This window comes from Hevea brasiliensis, chromosome 1 (assembly GCF_030052815.1).
Source record: "Hevea brasiliensis isolate MT/VB/25A 57/8 chromosome 1, ASM3005281v1, whole genome shotgun sequence".
In the NCBI taxonomy this organism is placed as follows: Eukaryota; Viridiplantae; Streptophyta; class Magnoliopsida; order Malpighiales; family Euphorbiaceae; genus Hevea; species Hevea brasiliensis.
This window is the reverse complement of record NC_079493.1, coordinates 506,955-534,107: the sequence shown is the minus strand read 5'-3', so window position 1 is coordinate 534,107 and position 27,153 is coordinate 506,955. Positions and strand designations below refer to the sequence as shown.

Below are 27,153 nucleotides of genomic sequence, written 5' to 3'. Positions count from 1 at the left end.
TAAAAAATCGTAATAAAATTCATATAAATTGTGATATAAAATTTCTTCTTCTTTAAGGCGCATTCTTCCTCATGATTCGTGAATGAAATCACATAGCAATCCTCGCCGCGCCCGACTCCGATATGAACATAAACGGTTCTTCCCGTTTCCGCCACCGGAAAACGCCGTCGATCGACCGATTCCTCAGCGCCTACCCCCAACAGAAGACGGACACCGCCACCGCCACCTCCAAGAACGAAGAAAACGAGCTCAACGAAGACGATATATTCTCAACCGGCGACTTTTCCGAAGCTTCCAACAACCTCCATCACCACCACAATAGCCCTCCCTCCACCACCTCCTCCCCGCGCCACAACCAGCTCCATTCCCATACCCATAAAGCCTTCCCCCAGCTGGAATCTTTCGGCATCCTGGCGGCCCTTCCGGAGCACAAAACCAACTCCCACCACCATTTGTACCAGAAAACAGCGCTTTCTTCGCCCTCGTCATCCACCTCGTCCTCCTCAACGACCTCCTCTTCTCGTTTCATTCCTTCTATCCCTAAGCCACCGCAGGACAGAGTGCCTGTTTCGGCATCCTTTTCTTCTTCCAAGTTCCACCAGCCCCAGTCTGCGCCGGTGAACGTGCCGGTTTTATCGATGGCAATGAGAAGGAGACATAGGGAATTCGAGGAGATTGACGAGGACGAGGAGGAAGGGGATGGAGAGATGCTTCCGCCGCATGAGATCGTGGCGAGGGTGCAGTCGCCGATGTTGGCGTGCTCGGTGTTGGAAGGGGTGGGGAGGACTCTCAAAGGGAGGGATCTTAGACAGGTAAGAAATGCGGTGTGGCGGAGAACTGGTTTTCTCGATTGATAGATTATTCAGGGTTATTTGTTACTCTTTATTATTAGTATTATGATTATTATTTTCGTATTACTATTTGTGGAAGGATGAACTAATTCAATTGAGTATTGAGGTTTTGTTGGAGGGAAAACTGTGCATACATTAACTTCTAGTGAATATTAATTTGATTTTGTTATGCACCTTTTGCTTTTGTTTATTTGGTTGAAAGGATGTGAGACTGGTGCAAAATTTGAAACTAAGGACAGTATTTTGTGTCAATTTGTTGTTAAAAGTTCAAAACTTTAATATTATTGACGAAGGGTCTGCTAAGCAAATCGCCACATACTTGTGTATATGCGGAGACTGTAGTTTCTAAACAGAACTTTAGCCAGATATATAGGAAATTTAGTTTTGATATTGATTTAATAGTGCTGGATTATGGGTATTTCACTTTGAAAGAGTTCATAGCACTTGGGATTTTTAAGATATTATTCTTATCCTAGAAGCCAGAACTGCTTAAGTTACTCCAGTGTCACTGAAACATTAAGGGTTCTGCAGAAAATGAGGCTGTCATTATTCCTGGATTGCTTTGAAGGATCAAGTATCGATGCCAAACTTAATTTGGTCTGAATAGAATGACAAAAAATTAATCTTTATGTTTGGCGAAGATATGAAAATGATATCTAAATATCCATGTTTGGAAAGGAAAGTATAAAAGAGTGATGATGGATAATGTTTTTTATACTAGTTTTGAGAGGAAGACACAAGGATTTCAGTTGTTCATCTTATATCCCATTATACTTTCTTTTCTATCCTCATTAAACATGTGAAGCATAAGTGAAACTGATGAATGCTTCATTAGCAATTTAAGCATGGGCCGTTCAATTTTGGCTGTTCTTCTGTTCACCAAAGGCTAGTTCAATGTGAGGGGCGTGATACTGTTTTCTCCAGAAAAATACTGTTGGCTTACTTCAAATTGCTTAGATTATTCATGAAGAAATGGTAGAAGATTAGAGTCCGTCCCTATCATTGGATAAGCTGGTAGAACATAATAACATAAAAGAACATTGGAACAGTTGTAATTTATTTTACAAAGAATTTACTTGGCCATATTCTATCTTGATGTAATTGCAACGAGAATGATATTGGCTGTTTTATTTTCGGAAGTCTCCGGGCATGACTTTGGCTGTGTTTCTTGCCTTAATTGTTGCTTTCAACTTTCGAGTGCCAAAACTGGGGAAATTTGTAATTAAATTTTTTAAGGTGGAAAAGATTGTGGCACACCAACTTGTAAGCTTTTAGTAGGAATCTGTAATTCTTCCTTAGAGATGGTTCATTGGAGCTGAAGGTCTATTGTATTGTAGTTGAAGGTGTAGCACTTTGACTAAATTCTTTGAGATGGAAAATTATTTTAGCTCGAACTCTCAATTTTAAATCTATATTTGGGCACCTTGTTCAAGATTTTTCTTCCCTTCCTCGTATATCTCCATAATATTGCCCATAGAAGTTTTAATAGTTTGCTTTGGTTGACAGGATTTTTGTTTTCTTCTTTTCCTCCTACATTGGTAATGAAAATGTAAGGCCTCCTTATGATGCAGATTAAGATGCCTCTTTTACATAGTTGGGGGAAAAAGAAGAAGAATTACCTGAATCCTCATATTTGCAAATCTTGTGGCTGTAAAAACATGGCTTATATTGTAAGAATTATCTCAAAATATATGATAGAAGTCTTTTATCTCACTTAAAATAAAAAATTGTGGGAAATATGATTTGGTTTTAATTAATTTAATTGTCTCCTGTAAGTCTGGTTGAATCGGTAATTTCTTGACAGGGTTGATATCTGGGGCCAGGGTATATACAATGATTTTAGGTTAGTTGAGATGGAAATGGAGTAGGAAAACATTTGCTTAATGTTTGCCAAGTTGATATTTGTAAGAGCAATGCATAGTCACTATAACTTGCCTTAGAATTGTCATTAGGTTCTTGCTGATGTTCCTTTGTCCTCTGTGTTCCCTTAATGAAATTGCTATTCTTTTATGCTCAAAAAAGAAAAGAAAACAACTCACTGTCAGCCTGCACTAAAAAAGACTTGTGTCTTATTTTTGTTTTTCACTTGATTGCATCATCAATTTCCATAATTAAAGATACATATTTGCAACTTTCTCCAATATGAAAAATGAATTGAAATTCCACCCATCTCGGAAAGTTGCTTTAGTTTTGTTAATGGCATTGCTTATCACTTATGAATGCAGTATTGTTATAGTGATTCTGACAAGATATGAATTATGTATTTCATAAGCAAGTCCAGGCTAGGTTTGATTTAAGCGGGAAGCAATCTGTTCACACAATAAAACAAAGATTAATCTGTCATTAAGTTGCAATAGACAGCTGTTGAAATTGGACTTGTCTTTACAATTGTTTTGCTATATATATATATATATATATATGTACTTGGCCACATATATTTGTATTTCAGTTTCACTTGTGAATTTAGACTATTTTTTTTATTATTTGGTTGAGATTTCTGGTGAAATTTAGGGTTTTTTACATAGAAATGTTTGAGTCTATGTATCAATAACATGAGCATTTATTTACAGATAAAAGAAATACAAAGAACATGCGTTATATTCAAGGTAAAAAGCTCCAATCTAATGAGCTATTGGATGCTTGGCATGATGAAGAATGATTGGGAATATCCCATAATTTTATTTATAAAGACCTAAGGATCTGGGCTGCATGCAAATGTTTATGAGCTCACAATGTTAGGTATCTTTAATGCGAATTCGGTTCTGTTCTGCATTTAGTGTAATGAATTTTAAAGTCAAGTTGATTCCAACCCAATTAAATGAGTCGAATTTAGTTGTTTGGAGAAGCCAATTTGTTTAAAATTATGCTTCCTATTGTATATTTGTCTACCTCAAGCTTATTTTATCTCATATTCAAGTTTAAACTTTTAGTTAAAGTTATTAAGTAGAGCACTTGACTATTTCAAAAGTCTAATAAAAATAGATAAAATGTTCAATTTAGCTCTTGTATTTAGTGAGTGGGGAAGTTCAATTGAGTAAATTTTTAACTTTCTTGATTTATTGATTTAAATAAAAAAAATTAAGAAATTTAATTTCTTAATTTTGGTATTAAAATTTTTAATTTCTTTAGACTAAAATAAAAATTTTTTTTTTAACTAAATTAAATAAAAAGTTAAAAAATGTATTAAATTGAACTCTCTCTTAATAAGTACACGAAGTAATTAAGCTTTTAAGCCAATCAAAATATCAAGTTTGAATGAATGAGTTAAGTCTTAATTTTTTTTTTAAAACTCTATTGACTGGATTCGATTATAGGCATTGAAATCATATCTAAGAGATCATCATGAGTTGAAACTCTAATTGAAACATAATTAAAGAAACAAAAATCAAGTGAATTTAATCAGATGGATTCCCATTACAAAAGATTCATTTTGTGAATCATCCAAAATATGCAAAATTTGCCATGGCCATTGAATATGATAGGATTGCTACTTTCGTGACAAAAAGAAAAAAAGGGGGTTGATTTCGTGTGAAGGTGAGGGAAACCTAGCAGGAAGGAATTATAATTTGAAGGTGGCGGCGGCGGCTTTGGATGCTTTAAAAGCTGCCCCAAAAAACTAGTAGAATGGATAGAAGAAATTATGGGTTGCAAATTCAGCCAAGTGGACATTGATCTGTCCAACCAATCCTTTCTTTTTTATTATTTTGTTTCAGTTGTAACTTTCAACGTACTCATTCTGGTTGATTTATCCATTGAGAACAATCATTAAACATTCAAACCCAATTAATGTTAGAATCAAAAGATCTTCAATAATAAATTTTAAAATTCAGAGTTTTTTTTTTTTTTAAATTTTCCTTATTGATAGTTTTAAAACATGATATGCTAGTTTCATCTATTATACAAGAGTCCTTACTATCAAAATCATTTTCAAAATTATAAAATTTCAAATTTTAATTTCAAATAAACCCTAATAAGATAATAATAATAATCAAACACAAAACAGTCTGGTAGGTGGTATCATGGCAAAATAATGAATTGTGTAATGCTAACTTTGAAAAGTGGAAACTGCAAGTGAGCTGAACTGTGTCCTCGGATGCTTCATGTCAGAACTATCCTTGAATAAAGAACAACGAAAATTCACAGGAATAGGCAAGTAAAATTAATGAGAGGTTTCATTTAACACCAACTACTGGGTCTGACATTGGGGGCCATTTAATAAGTGTGTTGCGTTGCTCTCTCTGCTTATTTATAAGCTACAATATTTGCCATTCATTCTTCACACCAAATTCCTTCAGCATTTTGGCTTTCATGGCCGTTCGTCTTGTTGCAGTGCTGCTCTTTGCTTTGGCTCTTTCTGGGGTTCAGCTCTCGAGTTGCCATGTCCTCAAAGGGAAGCTCGCTTGCCTTGATTGCAGTAGCCGTTATGACTTCTCAGGTCTTTTCTAATATATCTTCAAACTTTTTCTTGTTTCATGACTCCTAATCACAATGCCATTAGTTTCTATTATTCATCTTCAATAGATGAACTTTTATTTATTTATTTAATTTCATTTAACTTCAATTAGAACTCAAATATGAGATTTTACGGTCTTGAAAATGACTTCAGTACTACTAAATTGAAACTTATTTTCAAATGAAAGTCATTTTCTAGTGTAAAACCTCTCGTTTAGAACCGAATAGAACTAAATGAAAAAAGAGGCAAAAATTTCTTTGTAATGTTGAAATCCACTTTATGTTTCAGGCATCAAGGTTCTAGTGAAGTGTGATAATGCGAAAAGGTTGGCTACAAGTACAACCAAAAGTGATGGCTCCTTTGAGGTTGAGCTTCCTTCAGATAGTAGCTCAAGAACTTCAACTACTCCACTGAATTGTCTAGCCAAGATTGCTGGTGGTTCAAGTCAGCTCTATGCCTCAAAGAAGAACATGGTGTCCAAGATTGTGAAAACCCAAGATTCTAGCCCATACGCCATCTCCACTCCTCTTGTGTTTTCCACTACATCCCCTCCACTTGGGAAGATAAAGGACATAGGTTCCTCCAAGACAGTTGATCTGCCTCTCCCAAGGGAATGGGGCTTGGCACCTTCTAGCTATTATCCTCCCTTCATTCCCATCATTGGAATCCCTTGACTTGGAACCTTATATAGTTGTTAAATATATGTGTGTGTGGCTTTGAATATGAAGAAAGGGTGAATTAATTTGCTCTATATTATATGTTTAATTAAGTGAATTGTGTTATGAATTGAAGCATGTGTTCTTGCATTTGAATCACTTATGCTTATTTAAGAATTACATATTATGTGTTTGGATTTTACTTTTTTTTTTTATTGGCTCCAATTAAAAATATGAATGTGAGATCTTACGGTAACTCAAGTGCTACTAAATTAAAATTTATTGATAAATTTTACGTCTTTCACCATAACGTCTATGGTTTAGTGGTTTGCATAATTATTTAATTAAATAGAAAAAAAAAATCACACTGCAAACAATAAGTGATAGTTTTTTATAACCCCTTATAATTAGAACTTTAATTATCAAGTGGTTTGGATCACATCAAAGAGAATCCTTAATTCAGGCCAAAAAAGCAATATCACTATATTGATTATTATCAAACTGATTGTAATCTTTTTTTGTTCGTGACAATCTCAACAGAGCGCCTTCTACTTATGATAAGGAGCTATGTATGAGTTAAATTTGTCTATGGAGATCTTTTTTTTCTCATATCAAACTTATGAGCTTATCAATAGATTTTAATTATTAAGAAACATAAACTCAAATTTGAGTTTAATTAGTTGTTTTTTCCTCGTAATTTTAGGTTATTAATGTCATTGCTTACGCTATCTAACTTCATATCTTAAGCATAATTAGATGATGAATAGACTTTTTAAGTAGTGGTGATAACATTTTTCTAAAGTGGAATTATTGATCCACGCAATGGATGTATGCTTGGAAAAATTTGGTAGCACAAAGCCAAATGGGTCAACTGAATTCACAATATCTCATTACTCACAAGTCGTTAGTGGAAAATTTATTGGATAGCACACATACTAATTATTAATTATGATTAAAATTTATATAAAATTTAATATGATTAATAATTAAAATAAAATTATTATAAATTAATTATAATGAAATTCAAGCAAAATTCATAATACGAATGATTAAAATAAAATGGTTATAGTTATAATTAAAAATATTTTCTTCAGTGGGCATAATTTGCCACTCACTTTGATACCCAGGCATAGACTTGACCTTGTGATATAATTAAAAGCTTCATAATCTTATTGGACCTTCTAACACCGCTTCAATAACATCTTTGCTTAGTATTTTAATTGAATTACAAAACAAAATGATTGATTGACTTATATTGCCATTTTAATATAAAAATTATACTAGCGATACCCTAATCACTTTTAATAATAAAGATCTCGAAATATTTGTCATTATCAGAATCTCATCTGTATAAGGATTCAACTAAATCAATAAAAAACAATGATATATAGAGAGAGAGAAAGAGAGAGAGTATAATTGTGATACAAGTAGAATTTGGTTATGGTAATTAAGTCTAAAAGGGTTCTAAGTTTAGAGTCAGACCACAAGCAAATATGGAAAAAAAAAATTTCTACAAAGCTAAAAACAAACCAAACCAAACCAAACGCGGCTATGAAATTGAAAAGGTAAAACGTTGAGATGGTTATTATCACAAGTCCGCGTTGATTGATTAAAAAAAAAACCCTAATGGTTGAAGTATCAATTCAGTTTCATGTCCCCCGCAACCCAAGACTGGGTCTAGACAAGGACTCGCCATATTTTACAGACTACAAGTAGAAATTTGGTGCCAAATTTTTATATATTCTTGTCTCTTTCATTTGATTCCCTTTAGCATCAAAGACATGTAGCCCTTTTCTCGGGGTTAATAAGATGCATCATCAAGAATATTATCCATGTAGGACTTCTTCAAAGGTTCAATACTATACTCTCTTCCTTCAATGACACCAAAGCTACGTTTCAATAAAAATTTATTTGCATTCCAGCTTATCAAATGTAATTTAATAAAAAATTTGATTGCATTACGATATGCCAAATGTAATTTTTTTTTTTTTTAAAGAAAGAAAATTAGTTGATATGCACATAACAATTGCTGTGGAAAACATATTTATATTGAAATTTACAGGCTCTTACCTCTTAATTATAAGCTGATTCAAGGCGCCATGCACCTAACTGCAGTAAAGAAATGGAATGCTTAATTAGAACCTTCAAACAAGGGAACATGCCCTTGAAATTAGAACAGGAAAGTGACTTAAGCCAATTCTGTAGCCCACTCCACGTGTGTTGAAAACTGAATGCTCTATGTACATACAAGATATAAAATATTACAGCCACAAGTAACGAGACCTGATTTTGCTTTCTCTTCCTGTCATGTAGAAGCCCCACAATGAGCTCATCATCACTAAAAGGATTTGATATTGCGTTGTGAATTAATAAATATCATAAAGTTAAGTATTTTAAGAGGACCCATAAACCGATCAATGGTTGACACAATGTTATACCAGAGGGCGCAACTACCTAGTCCTGGACAAGCACTACACAGAAGCAGAGGGTGGCTGACTCGTTCAAAATCAGCTATAATTCGTATTTGGACAAGTGGAGAACCATTAGAGGCCAAAAACCATTATCTTCTTCGTACAACCGCGTGGAGATTTCCATCAATCACAAACTCCTGCCATTTTTTCTCATTTCACTCGGCAAATCCATCTCCCATCCCTTCTTTTAATTATAACTCTATATATATATATATATAGCTCATGGCAGACATATTTAGACAAACACAATAGCAACAACAATTAAAACAGGAATGGAGGAACTTCCACCAGGTGTTCGCTTCTATCCAACAGAAGAAGAGCTAGTTTCCTTCTATCTGCATAACAAGCTGGAAGGGAAGAGACAGGAACTAGACCGCGTTATCCCAGCAATCAACTTTTACAACACAGAGCCATGGAATCTCCCAAGTACCTAATCCTTTTCAATCAAACTAGTTTGTTTTTCGGTTCATGAAGTTAATAGTGTGTTGAGAAACGCTGCAAGTAGAAGAATAGTATTTTAAATTGTGTTTCTTGCATTGTATTGCAGAGCTTGCAGGAGAACGGTGTCAAGCAGACACTGAGCAGTGGTTCTTCTTCACACCAAGACAAGAAAGAGAATTGAGAGGGGGCAGACCCAGCCGCACTACGGTAACTGGATACTGGAAGGCTACTGGCTCCCCTGGTTATGTTTACTCATCTGATAACCGGGTGATTGGAGTGAAGAAAACCATGGTTTTCTATAAGGGGAAAGCTCCAACAGGTAAAAAAACCAAATGGAAGATGCATGAGTATAGAGCCATAGACGGAGTAGCTGACTCATCCCATACTGCTGTTCCTATGGTGCGTACCTAGAAAATTTCAACAAAAAAGAGCTAGTCCAGCAGTTTTCTATTATTTTCCAAATCTAATAATCATTTCTTTGTCCACCATTTCTTATGTGTAGTTGAGACATGAATTCAGCTTGTGCCGAGTCTATGTAATATCAGGAAGTTTTCGAGCATTTGACAGGCGTCCGCTAGAAGCTGCAGCAAGAGACACTCAGCTTCTTCGTCTTACAGCCGCAACACCTGCTCAAGACACTAGAACTGTGGACAACACAAGCTCATCTGAGACTTCATACTCGGGAGGAGATCATGCTGATGCCTCAGGGGCAGAAGGAAGTGCCAACTGGGAGATGGTTGATGGTTTAGTACCACCAGTATGGGAATGGGAGCAACTGAATTGGCCTTGATGAAGCACGCATGAAGATATGCAGCCCCGCTGCACGGTCCAAGGGAGTTTTTATATGCTAGAACCGGCAAGGATTAGCATAGCTTAACTTCACAAGTAGTCAATTCTTTGTTGTTCATTGTAAAGTGAGGAAAAGTAAAAATCTTTTTAAAAAAAAAAATATATATATATAAATTATTTCATCCCAAGTAAAACCGTAACTTTTTGGTGAGATATTCAAAGCAACTGGAGAAGCCATGGGTGTACCACAGGCACAGGGTAAGTCATTAATGGCAACTGACTCTCACCATTTCAAGCTAGAGTGCTGACATCATTCATGATGGTTAACATGAAGATGCTGCCATCTTATCTCAGTCCAATTTCAACCTGTATTGTGAAATAAGGAAAAAAAATTTAAAGGAGAAATAAAAAAGAAACATTATATCAATGCAATACTTGAAAAAAACAAAAATCCAAGAACTAACAAGTCAAGTTATATGCCTTCAAGTTGACTATGTTTAGGTCAAGGTTGATGGCACATGTTTTTGAACAGTGTATCACCAGTTTAATTTCTCTCCTTTCTTGCGGATAAAGTGCAAACATAAGGAAAAAAAGCGTGTGTGTGTCTATCTTCTGACAAAAAAAAAGGCACCTTGAGTGAAAACAAAATGTGAGGTTGAGTGTCTTGGCGTGGCTCTAGTTGAAGTCTACAAGTGAGTCGGGCGTGCCCAGGAGTTAATCCTTCAGGATCCCACATCGATTGTGGACAATATGCGTATGGCTTATATGAAAACAAGAATCTTATTAAAATTGTGTTAGGTAGTAGCCCTAACAGTAGATATCCCAAAGAAGAAAATAGAAGAAATAATAGAACAGAAGAGAGAGAGAGAGGGAGAGAAAGGAATTTTAGAGAGAAGATAGAGAATATTATTGATCAGAATTCAGAATCTCTAATACAGGTGTTTCATCTCCCTTTTATGTCACTGCTCATAGTTTCCCTCCCAAACAATTAACAACTACTCAATAGACCTAACAAACTTTCCCTCCACAATTCTAATTTGCTCTACTAGCCCAATTACATATTCATTTCCTTATTTCTATATTTTCTCCTTCTCTACATAACAATACCCTCTTCATTAGAGCATTCTTGACCCCAAGAATGCTGGAAGTCAGGAAATTGAGTTTTGGATAAATGTGGTATCTTCCCAAGTGGCATCCTTAGCTGGCACTTTGAACTAGAATTTCTTTCCTTCTTTCTTTCTTCCTTCCTTTCTTCTTCTTTTTCCTCTTCTAATATGATCATATAGGAGAATTGCAGCATATGTCAACTGCCCCTGGTTGCCAATGAATGAAATCATAGGTAGTGAGAAAAGACTAGGTATGAACTTCCATTTGAGAAAAGACACATGAAAGTATGAACTATTAATTGACAATGAGCTAACTTTCTTTCTTTGTTTTCTCCAAATTTCCAATTTTTGTTCCTTTAAGATCACCATACCACTTGATGTCCAGCTATAAATGGAAGCCATCTCATACTTTTCCTTAACATTTTCAGCAAAAGGAAAAATGCTCTCTGCAGAATTCTTTTTATCAAATCTCACAACACTTTCGCAGTTTACTTTGTCATTGCAGCACAAATTTATAATGCAATCATCCCTCGACAAGGAATTTATTTTTTTCCTCTGTCTTCTCTAGATTTCAAACTCATTCTCCTTGAGTATCATATGATTACATGATCTCAACTCAAATATGCTACCACCAAGATTCCAATACTTCTCTTTTTCATAAACTTCCATGTCTTCTCCTTTAATAAAAACATTCTCAGCAAGGGAAACAACCTTTTTGTTTCTAGAAATTTTGACAAGTCTAAGGCCAAGAAGTATACCTTTTAAGATTTCAATATTTTTATCAGCACTATTGATACGTGTGTCATCTTGAATCCCAAATGATTCCTCTTCGAGGCACCCATCTCTTATGGAAGAATTCAAGTTGAGAGTAGGATCTTGATCATTATTACCATTTGATTGACTATTGAAATGCTTAAGAGATCTTGAAATTTTCTCTTCAAAATTTTGTTCATCTTCATCCTTAATCCAAGCATCAGTATTGATTGCTTCTGGGGTAAGACTAAACACTCCAAGTGTAATGCTTTGAATGCCTGATTCCATGACAGAACTAGAACTTCCTTGAAGATTCAGAGTTTCCTTAGGCATTGGTAAGGAATTCTCACTTGTCACTCCATTGGAATCAGAATTGATGGTTTCTTTCCCCTTTTCACCAAAAAACCCTAACATCAGGATTTCCAATCTTCCCCCCTCATTTGAACTACTGCTCTCCTTATTCCTTTCCACCACATGAGTGATCATCATTTGTCGCAAGTCCTCCAGAATGGCATTATTTGTTAAAGAAGTCTTGTTTAATTCCTCCTTCATCTCCTTCTTGAAATCATTTAGATCCTCGGCGTTCCTTTGAGTTGCTTCCTACAAATTCCTCATTTGTTCCTCCAATTCTGCAATCTGCACCATCTCTGGGCCTATCACAACAGATCTAGTCATGGCTGCAACCCCTAAGGAAAAATTACCCACTGATTTCTTGGATGCAAAGCTCTGATACCAATGTTAGGTAGTAGCCCTAACAGTAGATATCCCATAGAAGAAAATAGAAGAAATAATAGAACAGAAGAGAGAGAGAGAGAGAGAGAGAGAAAGGGAGAGAATGGAATTTTAGAGAGAAAATAGAGAATATTATTGATCAGAATTCAGAATCTCTAATACAGGTGTTTCATCTCCCTTTTATAACTGATTCTCCTCCAATTCCCTAATAACTGCTCTTAACAACTACAGTTGTCACTGTTCATAGTTTTCCTCTCAAACAATTAACAACTACTCTATAGACCTAACAAACTTTCCCTCCACAATTCTAATTTGCTCTACTAGCCCAATTATATATTCCTTTCCTTATTTCTATATTTTCTCCTTCTCTACGTAACAAATTGTTATAGTTTTAATAAGCGTCTATTCTTGTTATTGAGCCGTGTGTGTATCTATCTACTGACCAAAAAAAAAAACATAAGGGAAAAAGAAACTGACTGGAGGAAACCAGCTTCATAAGAACACTAGATGCTGTTCTCACCTTAATCATATTGAAAGCACGGAAACAGATCCACGACAAAATTAGTATAACTTTTGGATAATCACCTTAGCTTCAAGGTCCATTAGATTAAAGCTGAAAATGCTCAGATGGCTTGCAAAAAATTAATTGGCTAACCATGTCAACCTATGAAGACAAAAGATTCATCGAGCATTCCACGATAAATGCACAAAATATGATTGGAAATTAACACTTTCCTGCCCCTCAAACAGATGCCCACTCTGTAGCATAACTCTGGCTGCTCAGCATGTTGAGGATTAGAGAGTAGAGGGAAGGAATATGCAGTTACTACTGTGTCTCATTCAAAGACACAGAATAAGCAGGCCAAAGGAGAGACAAAAGTGATAACTTTAAATTACTTGGTTGAATTAGAGAAAGTAGCTTAGACTCCGTTTGGATAGGCGTACATTTGAAATGATTGAGGATTTGGATTTGTGTTTCAAGTGAAAAATTATAAAATTTTATAATTTCAACAAAACATCAGATTCAAATGCTTCATCATTGAAATCCTTACCTATTAACGGAAAAGTGGTCCTGGATCATTTTGTCTGAGAAGCATGCAACTTGGGTACAATTTGATAACTGCAAATTGTCAAGTTCCTACAGCATTCTGATTCATGGACCCAGTAACAATTCAACACTGATACTGTTTCAGGAGGTTCCAAATGAAGTCTCTAGTTGGGAAGCTTCAACCAAAAGAATCTGCTTCTAATAAGGTTGAATTTGCTAGTTCAGGAATTTTGACCACTTAACAAGATAAGCAAAACTTTAGGAACTGTAAGTTATTTACACTCAACTTGAGATCCATATAGCATTTCATAATGCTACAGAGATACTTAAATGGATGCTTGACTGACAAATTGGTCGTAAAATCATAAAAGAAGATAAAGAATAATGATGAGACACCATAAAAACTGGAATCTTGCTTACATGGTGCTTAAAGCAACAGTATAATTTATATCACAGAATGCGGAAAAAGAGAAAAATCAATTATAGACCATATTTACTGGCTACATGGGAAGGATTCTGCATTCTTAAGGTATTGTATTTGATGAAATGCAGACAAGCCTAGAGTCGTCCTAATAAATCAAACAATTAGCAAGCATGAAGCAAATTTGCAGTCAAAAGTATAGTGTGCCAATGGAGAAAGTGAATTCTGCCATGGATTGCTTGATTTGCAGATTCACTGCAATTTCAATTTGTTTATGACAACAATTTGATGTCCCTCACCAAAGACCATGAGATTCAAATGCAGTTGCTGGTTTGTCAATTCCTAGCAGGTCCTAGTTAAGAAAGAAAAATCCTTGTCCCAAGAGTACACTGGAACATATTTCAACATGGAAAAGTCACATCTCTATATTTGAATGCCTTCTTGATGCCACATATATGTATTCTGATAACATATATTCTGCATAGTTTAGTTCTCAGTCGCTTTTCGCTCTATATACGATTTATTGTCAACAGACTACACTCTCAATATTTGTTTACAACAACTAACAAACCACAGCACATAACCTACTGTTCTGCTTTGGCTGCCAACTGGTGAATGATAGTTTAGGAAGCTTGCATATGACATCTCCAAACCCAGCTACATGAGAAATTATATAATAACCTTGTGATTCCATGTAGGATAGCCTACATGGAATGACAACCCAATAATAAATAGACATGTATGTGTATGTGGGTCCCAAAATATGATAGCTGCCAAATCCTTTTTTTTTTTAAATAAAAACTGTTTTAGTCTACGTGTTAATGTATAATAATCTTGCCATTCCATGTAATATTATGACATGGAATCACTGTTGTACTGTAAAATTACTCTATAAGCACCATATTGACACAGCAAAGCACTAATGCACCACAAATTCTGTATGCTTTGTCAACTCAAGGATTCACATGATTCAGAACTAGATTCTCTTTCTTCATGTTCTACAGCTTTAACACTATGAATATACCATGCAGACAAGAATTTGACACACCAACTCTACAATGGTACACATTCTTTAATTAACATATCATCATTTTCAGAGTCCATACTGTAAGGATATCATCAACAATTGTTTGGTTAAAAATGTTTACAATGTCGTCTGATCTGATCCTCAAGCAGATCACTGATCAGCACACGCTTGCAGAAATCAAAAGAGAGAGGGAACCACACTCACATATCTTGCCCTTACAAAAATCTTCAGTAATTATATGCTTGTCCCTACAAAAATCTTCAGTAATTATATGGGTTACTTACTGTTGATTATGGTCCAATATATTATATATAGACACTCATGTGCCTGCACATACACACACACACCCCAACATACATATGCATCCCTTGGACAAATACATCAATTTTTGAACACATTCATAAGTGTGAAATCTCTCCTTATCAGTCAGTGCTATGACAGTCTAATTTTTATTCCCTAAGGGCATTCAGTTGGTGGTCTTATTAATCTAAGATGTGTACCATACTAAATGTAATTTAAACCACCACAGATTCTTTCTTCTACTGATTCTCCTAAACACAATAACCATGTCCTTACCGGTTTCAAATAGATAGAGAGTAGCATTATTTAACCTCATGAAATATCTAGCCATCATTCAACAAATTACTTGTCTTAACCTTCACTTGATTCAATACTCAATTCAACTCAACTCAACTAAGCCTTTATTCCAAAAATTTTGGGGTCGGCTATATGGATTCGCTTTTTCCACTCTGAACGATTTTGGGTTAAATCCTCAGAAATGTGTAATGCTTCTAAGTCATGTTGTACTACTCTCCTCCAAGTCAATTTAGGTCTACCCCTTTTTTTCTTTCTATCCTCTAACCTAATGTGCTCTACTTGTCTAACTGGAGCCTCCGTATGTCTACGCTTCACATGACCAAACCACCTTAATCTCCCTTCTCTCAACTTATCTTCAATTGGCACCACTCCTACCTTTTCTCTAATACTTTCATTACGGACTTTATCTAGTCTAGTATGGCCACTCATCCACCTTAACATTCTCATCTCTGCAACTCTTATCTTAGATGCATACGACTCTTTCAGTGCCCAACACTCACTACCATATAACATAGCCGGTCGTATGGCTATACGGTAAAATTTTCCTTTTAATTTATTGGGAATCTTACGATCATATAAAACTCCCGTGGCACGTCTCCACTTCAACCATCCGGCTTTAATCCTATGACTAACATCCTCCTCACATCCCCCATCTACTTGAAGGACTGAGCCTAGATATTTAAAGTGATTACTTTGGAACAGTACCACTCCATTCAAACTAACTCCTTCCCTATCACCAGTTTGGCCTTCACTGAACTTGCAATGCATGTATTCTGTCTTCGTTCTACTTAACTTAAAACCCTTTGACTCTAGAGTACTTCTCCAAAGTTCTAGCTTCCTATTGACTCCTTCTCGTGTCTCATCTATTAGAACAATATCATCCGCAAACATCATGCACCAAGGAATACTCTCTTGTATATGTTTCGTCAGTTCATCTAAAACTAATGTAAAAAGGTAAGGGCTTATGGCTGATCCTTGGTGTAATCCAATTGAGATCGGAAAATCTCTTGTGTCCCCTCCCACTGTGCGCACAATAGTAGTTGCTCCTTCATACATATCTTTCAATACTTGTATGTACCTAATAGATACCCTCTTTTGTTCTAACACATTCCATAAGACCTCTCTTGGAACACTATCATAAGCCTTCTCCAAATCAATAAAAACCATGTGTAGATCTTTCTTCACATCTCTATATTTCTCCATCAAGCTTCTAATGAGAAAGATCGCTTCCATAGTTGAACGACCGGGCATAAAACCAAATTGATTGAGAGAGATAGAAGTATCATGACGTAGTCGATGCTCCACAACTCTCTCCCACAACTCTCTTCCACAACTTCATAGTATGGTGTAGAAAGAGATGTAGAAAGAGATGATTCTCATTGATTTCAATTAATCTGTACATGGGTATTTATATACAATTGATTCCTATAATTGTGTTATACTAATTAGGAAGAAATCCTAAATAAGAAATCCTAAATAGGAATACAGAATATACACAGAAATAATATAATGATTGACTTTCCATAACACTCCCCCTCAAGTTGGAGCATAGATGTTAATCATGCCCAACTTGTTACAAATGTAGTCAATCCTAGCTCCATTCAGAGCTTTTGTGAAAATATCTCCTAACTGCTCTCCAGTTTTGATATGTCCTGTTGAGATGATCTGTTGTTGAATCTTTTCACGAACAAAGTGACAATCAATCTCAATATGTTTGGTCCGCTCATGAAATACCGGATTAGAAGCAATATGGAGAGCAGCTTGATTATCACACCACAATTTCGCAGGTTGGGGGGTCTTAAAACCTGTCTCATCTAGTAATTGAAATATCCACATTACCTCACATACTGATTGTGCCATGGCTCTGTATTCGGATTCAGCACTAGATCGAGAAACTACACTCTGCTTCTTGCTTTTCCAAGACACCAAATTTCCTCCAACAAAAACGCAATATCCAGTAGTTGACCTCCTATCAACCTTAGATCCAGCCCAGTCGGCATCTGAAAAACATTCAACATTCAAATGCCCATGATTACCATATAACAAACCTCTTCCTGGAGCTCCCTTGGATAGCACAAGATTTGTCCCAAGGCTTCCCAATGAGCAACAGGTTGGGGAAGACATAAACCGACTTACCACACTAACGGCATAAGCAATGTCGGGACGAGTGATGGAAGGTAGTTCAATTTTCCTACCAATCTCCTGTATCTCTCTGGATCTTCAAACAACTCACTATCCCCTACTTGATTTGTAAATTTGGAGTCATTGGTGCACTACAAGGCTTAGCACCTAATTTTCCTGTCTCTGTCAATAGATCAATGACATATTTTCTTTGAGACAAGAAAATACCCTTCTTACTTCTCATAACTTCAATACCCAAAAAATACTTTAATAATCCCAAGTCTTTGGTCTGAAACTGGGTTTGGAGGAAGGTTTTAAGAGATGAAATACCTGCAGAGTCACTCCCAGTGATGATAATGTCATCCACATAGACTACCAGGAGAATTAGACCAAACCTCGGATCGCTTATAAAATACTGAGTGATCACACTTACTCTTTTGCATACCAAATTCCTGTACTGTTTCACTGAATCTCCCAAACCAGGCCCTAGGACTTTGTTTCAAGCCATAAAGAGACTTCCGAAGCCTACAAACTTTACCCAACTCCCCCTGAGCAACAAACCCAGGTGGTTGCTCCATATACACCTCCTCCTGAAGATCACCATGAAGGAAAGCATTCTTGATATCCAATTGGTGCAGGGGCCAATCATATGTAGTCATAAAGAGATAAACAAGCGAACAGAAGTAAGTTTAGCTACAGGAGAAAAAGTGTCAGAGTAATCAACCCCATATGTCTGAGCATATCCTTTTGCTACAAGGCGTGCTTTTAACCTAGCCACAGAACCATCAGGATTTACCTTTACTGTAAATACCCATTTGCAACCAATAGCTTTCTTACCAGTGGGCAAAGGCAACAGTTCCCATGTACCATTAGCATCTAAAGCCTCCATTTCTTCTTTCATAGCAGCACACCAGCCAGGATGAGACAGTGCCTCACCAATGATTAGGGATAGGAAGCAGTCTAAAGAAGTAACAAAACACGAGAACAAGAAGACAATTGATTATAAGAAACAAAAGAAGAGATAGGGTAAGTACATGAACGTTTACCTTTACGAAGAGCAATGGGTAAATCTAGATCGAATCATGATCGGTATGAGGTGCGGATCTCCCACGAAGTAGCTAGTGGAGGATCCGAGTCGGTAATCTCAATCTCTGGAATAAACATGAACAACGGAGGCCGAGTAGGTCTAGAGACGAAGAAAGCAGTGTGAGAGAGGACTAGACATTGATTGGGCGTATATATTAAGATATCATCCTCCTCCCCACGACTCTCATACACGGATGATTGAGAAAAAATGGAGTGGACTCAAAAATGTGACATCTGCGAAACAAGATAACGATTAAGAGTAGGAGAAAGCAGGTACCCTTTTTGAATCAGGAGTACCCAAGTAAGACACTTTTGAGTGACTTTGGCTCCAATTTAGTAACTCATGGACGAACATCACGTACAAAACAAGTACAACAAAAATACGGGTTCAACAGAAACAAAGATTTTGTAGGAAACAAAGCAATATAAGGAATATCCCCATTAAGGGCAGAAGACGGCATACGATTGATCAAAAAACATGCCGTAGAAACTGCATCTGCCCAAAAGTGTTTTGGAACTTTCATATTAAAAAGAAGAGCACAAGTTACCTAAAGAAGATGCCGATTTTTCTTTCGCCACGCCATTTTGGGATGGGGTATCCACACAGAAGACTGATGAAGAATGCCATTTTGTGTCATGTAAGACTGAAATTGTCTTTGAAAAATATTCTTTAGCATTGTCACTTCTTAATATGCGCATGAAATATTAAATTGAGTTTTGATTTCATTACAAAAGGCACAAAAGATAGAAAACAACTCGAGCGATTCTTCATTAAATATAACCAAGTAACACGAGTAATCATCAACAAAAGTAACAAAATAACGAAATCCAGTTTTAGAAATGAACAAGGACCCCAAACATCGAATGAACTAACTCAAAGGGGATGAAGCCCGTTTATTGACTCTAGACACGAAGGCAAAGCGATGATGTTTTGCAAGCCGACACGACTCACATTCTAGATCGATAAAGACTGGCGAGGACACAACTTCTTCATGGTAGACAAAGAAGGATGACCCAATCTACAATGAGCTTCAAGAGGTGTTACAGATCTTGAGCAAACAAGCGACCGCGGTACATGATTTTCCGAATGTAGAGACCACGACTCACGTCCTCTACCAATAATCTGCCGTCGTAAGATCCTCAAACAAACACCGATCGAAAAAAGGAAATAGAACAATTTAAGGTACGAGTAAGTTTACTAATGTAAAGTAGATTAAAGAGAAATTTGGTAGACACAAAGCAGATGACAAAGAAATTGACGAAGTCGGATTCGCGATTCAGAACCCATGACACAAGAAGTAGAACCATCACTAAAGTAATGATGAGGAAGTGGGATTAGACCAAAAGCGGATAGAAGACTAGAATTACTGTCATGTGATCTGTTGCACGTAATCAATAACCCATTTGGATGAGGAAGACACAAGGCATGTAGTGGATTTACGACTCGTGATCGCGATGATAGGGAACTGGTAGGCTTTAGAGATGCACGATCTTTGGGAAAAGCGTGCAAAATCTTCTGAGATACCAAAGCAGTTTTCTCGGAGGAAGATACCGTAGAATCCTCTGCGCCATATTTGCCATCTGTGATCGCTGATTTTTCTTCTCAGTCATGACAATTATATTTTGTATGGCGGGCTCATGACAATAATAACAAATGACTCCTCTTGAGTCTGATTAGAACTAGCCTCTCCATTATGCTGATTACTACATTGCTGTAATTCCTCCTCTACTTCCTCTTCTATTACCCTGTTGTCCATTTGGATTACGGCTAATAATAGCACTACTGGCAGGCTGTGAAGATTGGGTACTCTCTGTACGAAGGACCCGTGTGAATGTTTCATGCAAGAGGAAATCTCGTAATCGAAAGAATCGAGATTTAGCGATCTCATACTACGAAGGAAGGCAAGAAAACTCATAACAGCCGATTGCTCCGTTGGGCATACTGAACTTTCACATCAGAACTACAAGGCAACAATACATTAAGTTCATAATATACCAGTTTAAAATCCATAAAATAAGCCGTGAGAGACTTATTCTCTTTCTCAGCACGGTAGAATGCCTTACAAACATCATAAATACGGGAGATATTCCCTTTACCAGAATACAGAAAATCTAAGTAATCCATCAATTCTTTAACAAATTCACAGTGATTAATTAAACTAATTACCTCACTTTGTGAATCGAGTTCAAGCCGCAAAACAACCGAGCGTCCTCCCTTAGCCAAGTTTGTTGTGTATCATCGATGAGTGGATCTTTAGTAAGGTGATCATCCTTATCAATGCTACGCAAATAGACCCTAACAGTCTTACTCCACTCCAGGTAATTTGAACCATTAAGTTTGTGTTCCGTGATCTTAGTCATCATCGGAATCACATCAGAAATAACATTCTTATTGTCTGCCATTTGTTGAGACAAAGAAACTAACCGAAACGCTAATCCAAAGTCTTGTGACAACAAAATAATCCAAAATCACAAATCAAGTAAATACCGAAATAGGATCTGAGAGCCAAACCTCAGAAGTCCTTTAATGGTGTACTGGATCAGGCAACAGCACACAGTGGTGGAATGAGGGGATTGAGGCGACGCTGGCAATGTTGATCGGAATCGAAACGGCCGGTCGGCGGCCAAGGTCTCTCCTGAGCTGGGTGGTGAGAACAAATAGTCACCCTAGATGGCCTGCTCTGATACCATGTAGAAAGAGATGTAGAAAGAGATGATTCTCATTGATTTCAATTAATCTGTACATGGGTATTTATATACAATTGATTCCTATAATTGTGTTATACTAATTAGGAAGAAATCCTAAATAAGAAATCCTAAATAGGAATACAGAATACAGAATATACACAGAAATAATATAATGATTGACTTTCCATAACATATGGCTCATGAGTTTAATACCCCTATAGTTTGAGCAACTCTGTATGTCTCCCTTATTTTTAAAAATAGGTACTAAAATACTCTTCCTCCATTCATCAGGCATTTTCTTTGAGTTTAGAATCTTATTAAATAATTTAGTTAACCATGCCACTCCCATATCTCCCAAATACTTCCACACTTCAATTGGTATTTCATCGGGCCCACAGGCTTTACCCACTTTCATTCTCTTAAGTGCTTCCTTTACTTCTAAAGATCTAATCCTTCTAGTATAATTTACATTCTTTTCTATTGTTCTATAATCTATATTCACGCTATTTCCATTTTGACTATTATTAAAGAGATCATTAAAATAATTTCTCCATCTTTCTTTAATGTCCTCATCTTTCACCAACACTTTTCCTTCTTTATCCTTAATGCACCTAACTTGATTGAGATCTTGACATTTCCTTTCTCTACTCCTTGCTAATCTATAAATATCTTTCTCCCCTTCTTTAGTTCCAAGTTTCTCATATAACTTTTCAAAGCCTGTGCTCTTGCTTGACTAAGCGCCTTTTTGCCTCTTTCTTTGCTATCTTGTACTGTTCATATGCCTCATTATTATCACATTTAGGTAATTTCTTATACCATTCTCTTTTTCTCTTCACTGCCTTTTGTACTTCCTCATTCCACCACCATCTCTCTTTTGAGGGTGGTCCATGTCCTTTAGACTCTCCAAGTACTTTTCTAGCTACTTCTCTAATCTTTGATGCCATCTGTATCCACATATCATTGGCCTCCATATCTAGCTTCCATACTTCGGACTCGAGAAGCTCATTTTTGAACTTCACTTGTTTTACTCCTTTGAACTCCCACCACTTTGTTCGAGCTACACTATTTCTTCTGACCTTACTTGAATTGTTCCTAAACTTGACATCCAAGACCACCAACCTATGTTGACTTGTTAAAGCCTCTCCTGGAATGACCTTGCAATCCTTGCATAGAGCTCTATTTGTCTTCCTGGTTAAGAGGAAGTCGATTTGGCTTCTATGTTGCCCACTTTTGAAAGTCACTAAATGTGACTCTCTTTTTATAAAGTAGGTATTTGCTAGTATTAGGTCGTATGCCATAGCAAAATCCAGGATGCTTTTTCCCTCCTCATTTCGACTGCCAAAACCAAAACCTCCATGAACATTCTCATAACCTTGCCTATCACTTCCTACATGTCCATTCAAATCTCCACCAATGAAAACATTCTCTTCATTCGGTATGCTTTGCATTAAATCATCCATATCTTCCCAAAACCTTTGTTTACTCTCACTGTCTAGTCCTATTTGTGGGGCATAAGCACTAACTATATTTATTGTTTCTCCTTCTAGTACTAGCTTTACTAGTATAATTCTATCTCCTACTCTTTTCACAGCTACTACTGCGTCTTTCAATGTCACACCTTACCCCCCTGTAAGGCGTAACATGATCCCGTAGAATACCTAATGAACTACCGAACTTCACCTACTGATAACTCATTAAGTACCCTACAAGGGATTTTAAAACAATTTTTTTATTTTTGACAAGTGGTGAGCATTATCTAATAAGTACTTAAAACATTTAGTTAAATTAAAACTAGTTAATATTTTTGGCCCATTTTATTTTTACGCAAATTTTATAAAAATTTTGACAGAGTTTCCTCTGTATTTTGAGAAACCAGTTCTTCAAATACCTGAAATAAAAGCACTTCCAATAATTTTCTAACCACTGCTTCAAATTCATACTCAATCTCAACCAATTTCTCAAAATTCACAAGTTCAATAATTCTCAAAATACTGTCAAACAATATCATTCATATTTCATTAAAAACAAAACAATTTATACACATCCTTACAATTTTATATCAAAAGAAACACAAACTAAACTTTATTATAAACTTCATACAAATTTGTGTACAAGCTGCTCAAGACTTATTTTTACATGTCCATACATTTATGTGCAATATATACATCAAAAGAAGTATTTGCAGTTAGGGTATAAATTATACCCGAAGGCTTCAAGCTGATGACTTCACACACTTCAGCAGCTCAGTCTGCTGCTCCTCTAGTCTCTGTATCTGCGACAGCAATAAAAGCTATCGCTGAGTACTAGGACTCAGTGGTGCACAATATACTAAAATAATCTTTATGCAAAGCTTAAAGCACATTCATTCAAAAATTTGGCTAAACATGAAAATTAAATACAATCATGCATTGTGAGATTTTACATGTAAACCAAGTTCATTTCAAAGTATCAAAACACATTTCATAAATCCCACAGTTAAATCACGCCATTCGAAACAAATAGAATCTCAATAGCCAGAGGCTAAAGAGAAATCACATGAATCTCAATAGCCAGAGGCTAAAGAGAAATCATATCACAGGCTAGCTAGCTCAAATATATGGATATCCATTCACATCCTCTTCTACTGGCACACCTCAACACTTCTCCAGAGAAGAAATCAAAATTCGAAACTAATTACCCCCACTAGTCGTGCTAGTGAGGTGTTCAAATATATGGTCATGACACTGTGGTTTCAAAACTTATCTTAACAATTTGCTAAACATTGTCATTTCAAATATACACAATAACTTTCACAATTTAAATCAAACATCATAAAAATGTTATAATCCAATATTTCACATTATTCAAAACATTATGCAAAAGATGATTATAAAAGTATATGTTGTGCACAAACCTCAAAGCAGTGTCGCTGTTGGCCTTGACTCGACTCATCGGGTTCTGTCCCGGTATTTTTTTCCACTGAAACACGAAATTTTCCAATGTTTCAGTACTAAAACTTAAAATAAATCCAAAATAAACTTAACTTCACATTTAGCTAGCTCTAACGTGTTAAATTCGACGTTCTCAAAATTTTGTGTTTCGGGTTACTATTCACTGTCCTATTCAAGTCAAATTATTGACTTTCTAAGGCTTAATAGGTATGGGAACTCCAACTTCACCCACATACCACATTTTGGTCACCAAACTTGTTGGTTTTGGTCATTTGTTTAAAGCTTAGGTCATTTTGGCAAAATTGCCAATTTTCGGTTTTGGTTCTCCGAAGTTGCACTGTTTCATTGGTCGGTCTACTGTTGGAATTTGATAAAACTTCCTTCATAGAAAATGTTCCTTATTGTCTTAAGTGTATTCTCATTTTTGGATCACCTCAATCGGAGTTTTGTAGCTCAAGTTATGGCCAAAATAAGTTTACTGTTCACGTGCACTGTTCATACTGCATTTTTGGGTTCTGGCAGATTTTGGTCCAACTTTGGTCAGTAATTTGATTAAGTTAAGTTCATAATTTGGTCTAACTTTCTTCATATGAAATGTTCTACTATGTCTTAGGTTTCCATCGGTTCAAGAATCGCCTAAATCCGAGTTTTCTAGAGGGAGTTATAGCTATCCAAACATTGCTGCTCAATGAAAATTCTGCAGAGTTGCAGGTTTGGTAACCTAATTTTGCTCAATAATTTGAATGGGTTAATGGCATAATTTGGGGTGATGTTCTTCATGAAAGTTTTAGATCTATATGCCCTCTAACCCCTGGCCAAATTTCAGGTCAATTTGACCTGTCTAACTCGAGTTATGACCAAATGAACAGTTACTGTTCATTTGGTCAGTTTAGTGCAGTGGCAGCCTGCAATCAATCCACTTTGGTCAATTGTTTCACCAAGTTTTGGTCAGTTTTTGGCCATGGTTCCTTAATGAAAATTGTGCTCTTTTATGTCTATTTTCATCTCCAATTGGTGGCATATCAATTGGACTTGTAAAATTTGAGTTTTGGTCCTTCAAAGTAGGTTTGGTCATGCTGCCAGCAGCATGACCATTGACCTACGAATTTGATTTTTATTCCAATAATTCCCACACAACTTATTTGGTCATAATTGACCATTATTTCATTTCACAATAGGTTAAACATGCCATTTATGTATTTCTCCAATTTTTGATTCATAACCCTAGCATTGAAACCCTAATCTCACTAATTCATTATATTTAACTACTTTCAAAGCCTTAAACCATAATAACTCAACTACTTAAGGTTCATATATTCATTTAAGTCAATCAAACCATGAAACAATACCTTCATACCATGCTGGCTGAAATCTTTATGATCCCTTATCTTAACATTTTGTTTTAACTTTTATCAAATTGCAACTTAATACAAATAGTTAATCATTAATATAAAGAAAAATTTAAGAGATAAACACTAACCTTGCTTGGTGGGTTTCTAGGTTTTACTTCCTTCAAGTCTTTCTTTTTCTTTTTACTCTCTAATGCTTCTTCAACATGTAAAGATAATTTTTAATGTTGGGACTTTGTGAATTTATGGAAGTAAGTAAGGAAATTCAAGCTTTCTAATTCTTAAAAATGGTGAAACAAGTGAGTGAGAATGAAAGGGAGAGATGGGTGGCACTTGATGGAAGAAGAAGAAGAAAATCCCAATTTTTTTTCCTTTTGTTTTCCTTTACACGTTTTTTGGCTTATGGAAGACCCCTAAATCCAAATTAATTAATTCAATTTATTAATTTAGTTATGACATCATGCATGATGTCATAACTTTTGACTTTTCTAACCTCTTTCCTTTTTTTTTTTTTCTATTAGTTCTTTAATTTAATTCTCGATTCCGAAATTTTCTTTTCTCCGATTTTATTTGACAGTTAGGTCAGGAGTCAGCTCTCGGGGTCAATTGACCAAATTGCCCCTCGCCGGTTCATCCCGGTTTGCAAATAATCCAATATTTCTTCCAGCTCCCTGACCTAATTATTTGACTGGCTTAACAGTTCTTTTTCATGATTTTCTCTTTTTCACTGTGTTCATAAGGGTCCTAAGGACCGCAGCGTCACTTTTTACAGTTCGAAATTTGAGTTTAAAATGACTTCAGCTGCGTTCAGGAGGTCACTCATCATTTGTGACTCTCGGCTCGTTTAACCTCTTATGTTTTGTTTTTCTTATTTATAGTTAACTAATTAAATATTACTAATTATTTGTGTTTATGGCTTCTCAAATTGTCTTAAGTGTGGCCCTAATCCCATTAATTGTCCGGACTGACACCGGTCACCGGAACAGTGAAATATACCAGGCTATACAATGGGGGTGTTACATTCAATGTTCTGTCTATGATTATACCCACTCCGTTCTTGTTTCTCTCCTTTCCAGTAAACCACAGTTTGTACCCTGAATTACCCACTTCCTTACTTTTCTCTCCTACCCATTTAGTCTCCTGAATGCAAGCAATATTCACCCTTCTCCTTTCCAAGGTATTCACAAGCTCCATTAATTTTCCTGTAAGTGATCCAACATTCCAAGTACCAACCCTGATCCTCCTCCTATCCTGCTCCTTCCTAATTGGTCTCCTTTTATGATATCTTCTATTGTTTTCTATGTCTATCTTGTGTTCTGTTCCACTATCTCTGTCCTATGGACTAACTTCTTTACCCACACCCGTCCATGATGTGGGAACCCTTGCTCACTTAACACCACACCCGGGCGCCGGCATGGCGCGTCGCTTTCGGTGAACGCCCTACACCCTTACATATTTATCACTACACCCGGGCTCCGATGTAGCGCGTCGTTAGTAGAGGACGCCCCAACGTTTATATCTTTTGAATCCATATCATAGGGTGTGACGAAAATTTTTATGCTGGTTGTCACCTATCGCAACCCTTCACTTGATTCAATACTGCTGACAATTAAACAGCCCATGTAGCATCTGTA

The 27,153-nt window shown here is 36.2% G+C and overlaps 3 protein-coding genes across 3 annotated transcripts; all 3 read left to right on the top strand.

Annotated features, from left to right (window-relative positions):
- Window positions 1–37: 37 nt before the first annotated feature.
- On the top strand, window positions 38–3,695 carry LOC110669169 (protein S40-7). The gene is made up of 2 exons (XM_021830677.2): window positions 38–812; window positions 3,422–3,695. The coding sequence occupies exons 1-2, from the start codon at window positions 123–125 to the stop codon at window positions 3,545–3,547; spliced, it is 816 nt and encodes a 271-aa protein (XP_021686369.2). The 5' UTR covers window positions 38–122; the 3' UTR covers window positions 3,548–3,695.
- A 1,423-nt stretch (window positions 3,696–5,118) lies between these two features.
- LOC110669162 (uncharacterized) lies at window positions 5,119–6,119 on the top strand. The gene is made up of 2 exons (XM_021830668.2): window positions 5,119–5,286; window positions 5,593–6,119. Exons 1-2 carry the CDS (start codon window positions 5,160–5,162, stop codon window positions 5,976–5,978), a joined length of 513 nt encoding a protein of 170 aa, XP_021686360.2. The 5' UTR covers window positions 5,119–5,159; the 3' UTR covers window positions 5,979–6,119.
- A 2,527-nt stretch (window positions 6,120–8,646) lies between these two features.
- LOC110669168 (NAC domain-containing protein 90) lies at window positions 8,647–10,088 on the top strand. The gene is made up of 3 exons (XM_021830676.2): window positions 8,647–8,857; window positions 8,979–9,271; window positions 9,375–10,088. Exons 1-3 carry the CDS (start codon window positions 8,704–8,706, stop codon window positions 9,660–9,662), a joined length of 735 nt encoding a protein of 244 aa, XP_021686368.2. The 5' UTR covers window positions 8,647–8,703; the 3' UTR covers window positions 9,663–10,088.
- Window positions 10,089–27,153: the final 17,065 nt, after the last annotated feature.

Coding starts and splice junctions, on each gene's coding strand:
- LOC110669162 (XM_021830668.2), top strand. CDS start 5,160: ATGGCCGTTCGTCTTGTTGCAGTGCTGCTCTTTGCTTTGGCTCTTTCT. Junction 5,287..5,592: donor TAGCCGTTATGACTTCTCAG/GTCTTTTCTAAT, acceptor TTTATGTTTCAG/GCATCAAGGTTCTAGTGAAG.
- LOC110669169 (XM_021830677.2), top strand. CDS start 123: ATGAACATAAACGGTTCTTCCCGTTTCCGCCACCGGAAAACGCCGTCG. Junction 813..3,421: donor AAGGGAGGGATCTTAGACAG/GTAAGAAATGCG, acceptor ATTTATTTACAG/ATAAAAGAAATACAAAGAAC.
- LOC110669168 (XM_021830676.2), top strand. CDS start 8,704: ATGGAGGAACTTCCACCAGGTGTTCGCTTCTATCCAACAGAAGAAGAG. Junction 8,858..8,978: donor AGAGCCATGGAATCTCCCAA/GTACCTAATCCT, acceptor ATTGTATTGCAG/AGCTTGCAGGAGAACGGTGT. Junction 9,272..9,374: donor CCCATACTGCTGTTCCTATG/GTGCGTACCTAG, acceptor TCTTATGTGTAG/TTGAGACATGAATTCAGCTT.